General features: G+C 36.5%; 1 protein-coding gene across 1 annotated transcript; it reads right to left on the bottom strand.

Annotated features, from left to right (window-relative positions):
• Positions 1-6,125: 6,125 nt before the first annotated feature.
• Positions 6,126-11,032, bottom strand: txn2 (thioredoxin 2). The gene is made up of 4 exons (XM_079882005.1): positions 10,942-11,032; positions 9,772-10,097; positions 8,340-8,463; positions 6,126-6,739 (listed from the first exon to the last, which is right to left on the bottom strand). Exons 2-4 carry the CDS (start codon positions 10,095-10,097, stop codon positions 6,623-6,625), a joined length of 567 nt encoding a protein of 188 aa, XP_079738131.1. The 5' UTR covers positions 10,942-11,032; the 3' UTR covers positions 6,126-6,622.
• Between the last annotated feature and the right edge of the window lie 784 nt (positions 11,033-11,816).

Below are 11,816 nucleotides of genomic sequence, written 5' to 3' on the forward strand. Positions count from 1 at the left end.
ATTCAATTACCATCAGTAGCCCTATTAAAATCCATTTTTTAGTTGTTTATCGTCCCCCAGGTCAGCTTGGCAGTTTCTTGGAAGAGCTTGATGTGCTACTCTCATCTTTCCCTGAGGACGGTACCCCTCTCGTAGTTCTTGGAGACTTCAGCATCCACCTAGAAAAGCCTCAGGCTGCTGATTTCCACACTCTGCTTGCCTCATTCAACCTCAAACGAGTATCTACTGCAGCTACTCACAAATCAGGTAACAAATTGGACCTTATTTACACGCGCCACTGCTCCACTGACCATACACTGGTCACTCCACTGCACACCTCAGATCACTTCCTCCTCACTCTCAACCTCACCCTGCCTCAGAACACAACACACACTCCTCCACAGGTCACCTTTCGGCGAAACCTACGCTCACTCTCACCCTCTCGCCTATCCTCTCTGGTCTCATCCACACTTCCTCCACCTGATCAGCTTTCAACAATAGATACTAACAGTGCAACTGATAATCTTTTCTCAACTTTAACATCCTGCTTGGACACCTTCTGCCCCCTGTCCTCCAGGCCAGGGCGCGCCACACCCTCTGCCCCCTGGTTATCTGATGTTCTCCGTGAACATCATTCTAAACTCAGGGGTGCAGAGAGGAAGTGGCGCAAATCGAAAGATCCTACTGACCTTGGTCTTTATCAATCCCCCTCTCTTCCTTCTCTGCTAATATCTCTACTGCTAAAATGACTTACTATCACAACAAAATTAACAATTCTTCAGACTCTCGCATGCTTTTCAAAGCCTTCTCCTCTCTTCTCAACCCTCCTCCTCCTCCTCCTCCTTCATCAACCCTAACAGCTGGCGATTTTGCCACATTCTTCATAAATAAAACAACCACCATCAGCGGCCAATCCACAAACTGACACACACACTTTACCAGCTAACACACACATTCTACCCTCCTTCTCTCTGCTTTCAGAGGCAGAAGTCTTCTACCTGTCCGCTTGATCCTATTCCCACTAATTTACTTCAAGCCATTTATTCCTCAGTTGTACCCACACTCAGGCACATCAACACCTCTCTTCACACTGGTACCTTTCCCACAGCATTTAAGCAGGCTCGTGTAACCCCACTACTTAAGAAACCCACTCTAAATCCAGCACATCTGGAGAATTACAGACCGGTATCTCTCCTTCCATTCGTTTCGAAAACACTTGAACGAGTTGTTTTCAACCAGATCTCTTCCTTCCTTATACAGAACAACCTCTTGGACAACAATCAATCTGGTTTCAAAAGTGGACACTCAACTGAGACTGCCCTGCTCTCAGTAACTGAAGCTCTGAGACTGGCAAGAGCAGCCTCCAAATCCTCAGTTCTCATCCTGCTGGATCTGTCTGATGCCTTTGACACAGTTAACCACCAGATCCTCCTGTCAATCCTAAAGATGACGGGCACCTCGGGAACCGCACTCCAATGGTTCAAGTCTTACCTCTCAGGTAGGTCCTTTAGGGTATCGTGGAGGGGTGAGGTGTCTAAGACCCAACTTCTAGCTACTGGAGTGCCTCAGGGCTCAGTGCTTGGACCACTTCTCTTCTCCATCTACATGACATCACTAGGATCTGTGATTCAGAAACATGGCTTTTCCTGCTACGCTGATGACACACAACTCTACCTCTCATTCCAGCCTGATGATCCGACGGTAGCCGCTCTCATCTCAGCCTGACAGACATTTCTGGCTGGATAAAGGACCACCACCTTCAACTAAACCTTGCGAAGACAGAGCTACTCGTGGTCCCGGCCAACCTAACACTCCATCACAACTTCACCATTCAGCTAGGCTCATCATCCATAACTCCATCTAGGTCAGCCAGGAACCTTGGTGTGGTAATTGATGACCAATTGAACTTCACAGACCACATTGCTAGAACTGCCCAGTCCTGCAGATTTGCCTTGTACAATATTAGGAGGATCAGGCCCTTCCTATCAGAGCTACACAATTCCTTGTCCAAGCGCTAGTTTTATCCAGACTGGACTATTGTAACGCTCTCCTGGCTGGTCTTCCAGCTTGCTCTGTCAAACCTCTGCAACTGATCCAGAACGCTGCAGCAAGAGTGGTCTTTAATGAGCCGAATTGTTCTTTTTTTTTGGCAGCACTTGATCCATTAACACTTTCTCTATGTATATATATATAAAAAATAATAATAATACATGTACTGTGTTAGATTAAACTGGGAAGGGTCATAGCACTTGCATATTGTTATCCTATTGTTAGTGTAACTGTTTCTATTGTTCTCATTTGTAAGTCGCTTTGGATAAAAGTGTCTGCTAAATGAATGTAAATGTGATGTAAATGTAATATAAAAGTTTTTGGAAGTGAAAAAGAAGTCATTGTATAATTTACAGAGAAAAAAACGTAAATTGACATTCCCACAATTCCCTGCATGACACAATTGATGTATTTTTGTTGAAATTACTGTTTCTTCATATTTTTTTTTTTTTTTTTGTAATCAGTTATGTACAGTGGGGTTTCATGTTCCCATTAATGGCGTTAAATTAATGTTTATTGCATTTTAAATGTTTCATGTGTGTTACTGTGGTGGTGTTTACTGTTTGTGTGAATGACACTGTGCAGCTTCTATATATTAATATTAACTTTCTTGAGAAAAAGCAACTTGCCATGAGCTATGATTCATCATGTGACTCTCATCACCACTGTGATTGGTGGTTGTCAGTGTATTACAATGGTACGAAACAGATTTAAATGCTGCAATAGATCTGTAAATTAACATTATATCAGATAATGAAATACGTATTTTACTGTAATTTTAACTAAGTCTGTAAAACCTAAAATGTTGCTACCGTATTTTTTTACGGTATGGCAGTCACAGCTGCCAGTTTTTTTACTGTAAATTTACATTCACACTCACCCAACAACACACACACACACACACACACTTCGCTTAGCTAACATTATTTACTTTATTTATAGACCATTTATATATATTTTTGTCATCAATATGGAGAAAGATATTATGATATTTTGTAGTTATGTATTTAAATCAATTAACCAATAAATTAATTAAACGCATACATTGAAATATTTTAAAATAAATTTTATATATATATATATATATACATATACATATACACACACACTCACAAACCTTTATGTTGGATGTGATTTATGTTAATCGCGATTATTCAATTTGACAGTTTTTAAATAATAAAAAACAAGAGTCATAAACTTTTGTTGGTCACAGATTTTATTTTCTGCAATAATCCAATGGAATAAATCCTATTGTCCACGTCACTGCAGCAATCATTGGCTGTTGTTCATTATTTCCCCTCAGTCTCTCCTGTGCACACTTAAAGACTAGCTGGTCAGCTTTGACACAAGCATAAGAACTGTCGTAAAGTTGCCCAAGTGTTGAGTACTACTTGTCAAAATATAATATTAATGTCAAATGCGACGAGCTTGAGTGTTGAAAGTTGTTTGCAGCTAAACACACACACACACGTTATCACTAGCATCTGAGGTATGTAGCAGAGCAAGAACAACGCGAATAAGCACACTTTTACTTTCAAGTCAAACAGCCTGAGAGAGAGAGAAAAAAAATAATTAAACGTGAGAAAGGGAAAAGTGACGGAGTGTGAAAGAAACGAGAGCGCGGAGGAATTCTGTTCAAGCTCTGTGTTTTTGCCTTATATGGTCACAGAGAGAGAGAGAGAGAGAGAGAGAGAGAGAGAGAGAGAGAGAGAGAGAGAGAGAGAGAGAGAGAGAGAGAGAGAGAGAGGCGGAGGTGTGGTCTATTGTTTCAGAGCGGAAGAGGTGTTGAGTTTCTCTCTCTATTCCGTCATTCTTTCACTTCTGCCCTGTCGTTTGTCGCTCGCGAACAACGCGCCTCTCAACAGCTCATAAGTCTCTTCACAATTATCCAGGATACTGGAGATCTGTGGAGTTTAGTGACTTTGTCCAGCACTTTCTACACAAAAGCGTCGGGTTAATCAGCTCTTCTAAGCTCGATCATGGAGACTTAATGTGTTGTATAAATTGTTTCACCTCAAAATAAAAAGATAAAAACAATAAATAGATTGCATATTATTTAAGACTTTTTTTATTTGTATCTTCTTTTTTTTTTTGTAGGCTATTTAGGCGCGAGTATCGTTAACTAAAATAACTATACAACTAAAATAAAATAAAACTTTAAAGACATTTAAAAAAAATAATTATAGCAACTAATTAAAATATGAATCACTTCGAGATTTAAGATTTTTATAAGATTTTTTATTATAAGATTTTTAAAAAATATATATAGGCCTATATGTATATAGCAACTAATTAAAATATGAATTAAAATCTATAACAGAATCTCAATGGTAGGCTACTAAAATAACAGAGCCCTTCTGAGAGGAAGTGCTCGTGGCTGATGATGTGAGGTGATGATGTCATGTGCGGTCCGGTAATAGCAGGCTGTCATTGGTGGACTGGAGTTCTGCTGGATGACTTCATGCGGCGAGATTAAAGAACCGCAGCGCAGATGTTCGAGCAAGACGGACACCGTAACGTCATGAGAGAGAGAGAGAGAGAGAGAGAGAGAGAGAGAGAGAGAGAGAGAGAGAGAGAGAGAGAGAGAGAGAGAGAGAGGGAAAGGTGGAGAGAGAGGGAGAGAGAAAGAGAGAGGTGGAGAGAGAGAGGGAGAGAGAGAGAGAGAGAGAGAGAGAGAGAGAGGTGGAGAGAGGGAGAGGTGGAGAGAGAAAGAGAGAGGTGGAGAGAGAGAGGGAGAGGTGGCTGGTTCCTTAGCAGGAAATATAAGTCACTTTTAAGAGCCCTAGAAAAACAAAATCTGGGTCTGGATGGAGTTTGAGTCATGAAAAAGCTCCAGTTGATGATGCTGATGTAACGGCAGCTGCGGACAGACCGTTATGAGTTGAACACACCTGTTGAGTTGCATCATCATCACTGCTCTGCTATTGGAGAGAATGGTATTTGGCTTCAGATGACAGACAGGTATATGAATGAATCCCCCAGGCCACAGTTATTTAGGTTATGAATCCTTCGGTTAAAAAGAGCCTCGGGCTGAACTAAAACAAGACCGGCCTCTCTGGAGATTCACACGCGCTCCACACAGACCGTAAAAACAGTGTTCATATCGACCATTATCACACACACACACACACACACACACACATACATGGGGGAAGATGCCACTTTCAGAACAATGTGGATTTACTTATAAACAGTAACATATTTAGATACAAGTTTAGCATGTGTGCTAATGTGTTATTATAGGAAATTATTAGAAACATTTGCTAACTTAGTAGTTATTATAGCACAAAATGTCAAATATTAAAACAGGGGTAAGAAGCCCCAGGGCTAAAGTTTTACAGAATGTATAAATTACCTCTGATATAAGTCTTATTTATATTTATATATATTTTTTAAAAGTGTCATTAATGTAAAATACTAAATCATCTATTCTATTTAAAATTTTATTTTGACAATTTAGTTGATAATGATTTAATAATAACCGATGAATCCGACAAATCCTAGTAAAAGATATTAATCTGAAAGGTGAAATTATTTTATGACATATGTACAGGCACATGAATATATACATATTTAATTGCCCATATTTTAATTGTAGATATGTCATAATAACAACACTATGAATGCAAATCTAATGAACTAACCTATAGGTTTTAATGAAAGTGAAGACGTCCGAAATGTACATCTAGTTCATAGAAATATTAAACAATAACCCCATTAATTGCAATAAGTACTAAATTTTAAAATAGTAACACTAGTAACAAGATGTCGCTCGGGCCCTTCTGTGTGGCACATCTTACCCCAATGGTCTAATTTTATCTTTTCACTTCAAAATAAAAACTTTTACTCCACAAATCTTAAAACATCAATGTGTCCACAAATCCCTCATTAACAAACAGACACATAAAACTTGTCATATTCATCATATTATAATGTTATAGATCACTATATTTTTAGACTAAATGTTGATATTAAGATGAAATAACCAAATAAAAAAAATAGTGTCGCCATTCATCAAAAAAGTGCTGAGATGAGATTGTGTTATGTTATATATATATATATATATATATATATATTCAACAGACACCAGCCATCAGTCAAGAGTTAAATATTGTACAGTTTCTTTATTCATAATTTTACTTGACTAGTTGGTTATATTACAGTTTATTTGAGTTAAAGTCTAAACAAAACCATCATCAAACTCATGCATTCTGCACAAAATTCACAGTCATATCCAAAAAAAAAAGAAATAAAGAAAGAAAAGCAAACAGAGACAAACACACACACGTCTGTAATCATCACACACTTTCACATTAATAGGCATTCAGGTGTAAAACGCTGGAAGGTCGCCCTCGTGTGGCCCAGATGAGTCGACCAGCTCTCCGACAACACTTTACTACACTTGTACCGCGGTAAACACGGTTAAAGCACTGCCCTCTAAAAAGCACATGATGACACAGACACAGTCAATGAAAGCAGGAGAGACGGTGAAGCGAAGACAGTCCAGGTTGCAGCAGTTGTCCGTGTTTGTAATCAGATGTGATGGCGTTTCCAGAGGGAGGTGGGCGGGGCTAGAGGGGCGTGACTGACAGCTTCACTGTCCAATCAGCTTCTGCACAAAGGAATCCAGCTGGTCCTCATCTTTGATGCCCACAAACTGGTCGATGACATCACCGCCCCGCATGGCGATCACCGTGGGAACGGCCGACACCTATACAGCACATCAGGAACAATCAGCATCCCATAATAATCGGAGGAATCATTCCCGTGTGTTGTTGTGATTCATTTATTGCCTTTTTGTTTGACGTAAGAGTCAAGAATCAGAAACATCTGACTGCCGTGGTGGTTGACCAATCAGAGTCAAATATGCCAGAGAAATAATAAAAGACATCTGGAAAAACACTTGTAGAGAAATGAAGTGTATTTCTATCAGAGAAGATTATCATGTGAAAAAACAATGAATCTATTTAGATTTTATTCCTGTGGTCTCTGAGAAACACTATTATTTTGTATCATTGAGACACTATTATAGTTTATATTAATATTTAGATTTTCGGATTTCATTTTTATTTTAATTCAAGTTTTTAGTCATTTGTCTATGTTTTTATTAATTTGTATTTGCGGATAAGTTTTAGTTAGTTTAACTTGAACTAGAGTTAAACTGCCTTGGCACTAGCTGAAATAAAATACTTACTAACATTACAAACAAAATGATATATGTAAGGAAAGTGTGGGGGGAGGTTTTTCTGAGCTGCCAGCATCATACTAGTGTTATTTTTAGTAATATTAATAAACAAGGAGTATATATTAATATCTAAATAAATTTAAACTATATATGCAATATATATGTTATATGCAGTATATGTGATATATGCAGTATATGCAATACACCTGCAATTCAACTGACTGTAGTCCTGGGAATAGAATAGAATAGAATAGAATCTTTTGTGTAGTTAGTGTTGGAAATAAAATATAAAATAAAACAGTAAAAAAAAAAAAATCTAGTGAGTGTAATGTTGGAAATAAAATAAAACGGTAAAAAATCTAATGAGTGTAATGTTAGAAGTAAAAAGAAATTAAATTAAATTAAAAAAAGGAAAGGAAAACAGTAAAAAAAAAATCTAGTAAGTGTTATGTTGGAAATAAAATAAAAAAGTAAAAAAATCTAATCAGTGGAAATAAAATACAAAATAAAACAGTAAAAAATCTAGTGGGTGTAATGTTGGATATAAAATATAAAATAAAACAGTAAAAAATCTCATGAGTGGAAATAAAATAGAAAATAAAACAGTAAACAAATCTCATGAGTGGAAATAAAATAAAACAGTAAAAAATGAAGGAGTGTAATGTTGGAAATAAAATGTAAAATAAAACAGTAAACAAATCGAATTAATGGAAATAAAATATAAAATAAAACAATAAAAAAAATCTAATGAGTGGAAATAAAATATAAAGTAAAACAGTAAAACATCTAAGGAGTGAAATGTTGGAAACAGTCATATTAATACACTAAGAGTATACATTACAATTTTTTTAATTACTTTTATTTTAAATTTTAGCTTAACATTTTTTGTCATTTGTTGTACATTGTTTAGTGCTTTTGTCATTTTTACTAGTTTTTTAAAAAATATTAATAATAAATAAATAAAACAAATGAAAAAACAAAACAAAATTCAGGTTAAACTTATAACAGTTAGTCACCAAGCCACCATTTAGTTCAGTTTAAGTTTTTCTAAAACCTATTTTTATTTTATTTGATCTCAGCTTTAACAAATGTGTTTTTAATGTGTGTTAATAAGCGTGTGTCGTACCCCGTACTCGATGGCGAGGTCTGTGTGTTCATCGATGTCCACTTTGGCCATAGCGACTCGGCCCTTCTGTTTAGCGATGGCCTTCTCCAGCCGAGGGCCGAGGATTTTACAGGGGCCGCACCACCTACAACACACACACACACACACACACACACACACACACACACACACACACACACACACACCAGCAATCAGATTATCTGACGGTCCCTACCACACACACTTCATATCTACAACTCGGAGAACTATCGCAGCTGACATGATCTCTGGATGAACAGTGAGTGATGTCAGTGAGGCGTCAAACACACACTATCAACACTGATCTAAACACACACAACATTTCTAGAAACCTTTAAACCCTTTTAAAGAAAAGTTTTGATTTGATGTCATGTGGTGTAAACATCCAGTGAAAAATAGAAAGATATTTTCCGTAGTTTGACATGTGCATTAGTTTCAAAAGTTTCTCACAGTTTTCTTCAAGGTAAAAATAATTTGAAGTATTATCTTTAAGTATTCCTTTTTTTAATCTTAAATATCATCAATTATTAATTCATTATAAATATTATGTTTTTGGTGAGTAGCACCACATGACATTTTATAATCTGAACAAACCCAGTTGCCCTGTCATAAAAATTTATATTTAATACATCATTGTGTTATTGGAAATAATACTGGACAAAATTTTAAAAAGTATAGTTTAAAAAAAAAAACTATTTAATAATAAAATAATTAGAAAAAATATTCTTCCACCATAATAATATATTGTAGATTATTAGTCTAACTCCAGTTTGCTTTAAGAAAGATCATATTTTTAAATAAGTAACTTTAATAATATTATATTAATTACAGTTTACCTACTGTAAATACAGTTAAATAATATATATTTTAATAAAGTGATATTCATAATATTATTATTAATATTGACTATGGTTTACTGACTTTTTTAGTAATATTAATTTTATATTACCATTTGCAGATTGAAACTAACAACTGATAATATTACTTTAATATTAATAACATTCAAATTTAGTGATTCAGGTTAAATACGATTGTTATTTTTATTTCTTATGCATATATTGTGATTATTTTATGATTATTTTAATTCGTTCTCTATGTAAAGCACTTGAAATACCATTGTGTGTGAAATGTGCAATATAAATAAAATTGCCTTGCCTAATATTAATTTAATAATATTTTTTATTACCATTTACCAGCTGAAACCACCGTATAACAATAATAATATTAATTCAGACGACTATATTTAGCAGAGACATCTATGAAAAACCCTTTCCAAAAGCAGTGTTAATATCAATCCTAACTTATAAAATCATAATAACTCTTAGACTCGTTTACGTCTGCAGTCCCTGAATCAGATGATCTCTCTCCATCAGAGAGTGTGTGTGTGTGTGTGTGTGTGTGTGTGTGTACGTACTGTGCGTGGAAGTCTATGAGGACGGGCAGCTGGCTGTTGATGACCCTCTCGGTGAAGTCGTCGTGGTCCTGCACGCTGAACGACACACTCCTGCGGGAGGAGAGAAGCGGGAGAGACGGGAGCGAGCGGGAGAGGAGCGCAGGAGACGGGATCAGACACGAGGAGAACGACACACTCCTGCGGGAGGAGAGAGACGGGAGCGAGCGGGAGAGGAGAGGAGGAGACGGGATCAGACACGAGGAGAACGACGACACGCTGGCCGGCAGACGCTGGAGATCTCGCACAGACACTCCACACACTCTCCGCACCAGGAGCCTGAACGCCATCTGACAACACACACATCATTACATTCAATATTATACAACACGTCACTTTACAATAACCGTTTTCTGTGTGGATATAGTTTGTTTCTGTGATCAATGAATGTTGAGCATCAGATCATTATATTAGAATAATTTCTGAAGGATCATGTGACACTGAAGACTGGAGTAATGATGATGAAAGTTCAGCTTTGATCACAGGAATAAACTACATTTTAACATTCACATAGTTATTTTAAATTGTAATAATACTTCACAATATTACTGCATTTTTTAATTAAATAAACATTAAAATAATATTTCCAACGTTTTGTATATAGCCTACACATTTTAAAATGTATAATGTTATATCATATGCTAATGTTTGTATAATATCTTAGATTATAATTGGGCAAAACACACACACACACATTCATATGGAGGCACTAAACATATTTTCCTTCATACATAATATCAATTTAGCGTGTTTTGGACAAATATAATGTAGAAATAAGAAACAAGGATATGTTACTGAATGTAGCCTCATGTGAGTGTTGTAATGACAGTTTCCAGTTTCAGACACACTGTTGACAGCCTGACAGACACGGAGTCTCTATATACCCATCGCTCATTCTGTGCGCGTGTATTTGCGTCTGTGTGTTTCTCGTGTTTTAACTGCGGTTGTGTAAGTTAAATCTGTGTGGTTTTTAACCTCCATGTGACTTTGAGCGTCTGATCTGTTACGTGTGTGTGTTTATAACAAACCTAGTGAGTTTATGAACGCGTATGTACCGCGCCAAATCGGATTATTTCAGCTTCAATGTTGTTTAATGTGTTTATGATAGTTATGAGACGTAAAATAAACTCTTACCGTGAGCTCTACAGTCCTCTGGTCACACGGACCACTGACGCACTTCCGCTCACGTGGAGGAATGATGCGTCACAGCGATAGCCCGCGGCGCGGAGACGAACTGCAGCAACCACGATATTTATGCAGTGTATGCGATTAACCTGCAACTCTAATATGAGTGTAATGTTGATTATTCGCTCATTTGAAATTAACATTAAGTGGTTAATAACGTTATTTAACCATTCCGTTTAAGATTTGTATTTGGTTGTCAATCAACCATGAATTCAAATAGTAGCCTACGGCCTAGATGCAAATGTTACATTGACCGACATTTCCAACGTGAGTGAAAAGCCCGCGCTCAGCAAGGCAATGTGTGTGTTGGCATTAGCTGTCGGATCGCAGGAGTTTATCCGAGGATATGTTACCATGGCTGTTGAAACCAGAGAAAATTGCAGGTTAGTAGCTACTATTCGGGATTTTTTTTTTTTTATGATTAAACTGTGTTGTCACCCTTGTCAAAAAAATCCTATTGGAATTTCCTATTGGATCTGATTCGATTCGATTCTTATAGGATCTTATTGGATTCTTAGAATCCTATTGGACATTAAGATTTATTTTCATGGAATTTCAGTTTGTCCTGTAGTATACTTTTTTTTTATTATTCTCTCTCTCTCTCTCTCTCTCTCTCTCTCTCTCTCTCTCTCGCTCTCTCTCTCTCACACACATTGTTAGTAATTCAACACAAAGTTTTAAACAGAGTTAATTTTTTATTTAAAGCTGATATACTGTGCTAATATTTTATTGTCAGCACAGTATGCTACTGTTTCCAGGTAATTACAATAAAATATTATAAACATTTATACAGCAAGATCATTTTATCATTTAAATTAAGAAAT

Source organism: Squalius cephalus, assembly GCF_949319135.1.
Source record: "Squalius cephalus genome assembly, chromosome: 1".
In the NCBI taxonomy this organism is placed as follows: domain Eukaryota; kingdom Metazoa; phylum Chordata; class Actinopteri; order Cypriniformes; family Leuciscidae; genus Squalius; species Squalius cephalus.

What these genes read in the sequence shown, in the direction of transcription:
- txn2 (XM_079882005.1), bottom strand. Translation starts at nt 10,097, where the DNA reads ATGGCGTTCAGGCTCCTGGTGCGGAGAGTGTGTGGAGTGTCTGTGCGA. An exon ending in CTCATAGACTTCCACGCACA is followed by an intron (nt 8,464 to 9,771) that starts GTACGTACACAC and finishes TGTGTGTTGTAG; the next exon opens with GTGGTGCGGCCCCTGTAAAA. An exon ending in ACCTCGCCATCGAGTACGGG is followed by an intron (nt 6,740 to 8,339) that starts GTACGACACACG and finishes TGTGCTGTATAG; the next exon opens with GTGTCGGCCGTTCCCACGGT.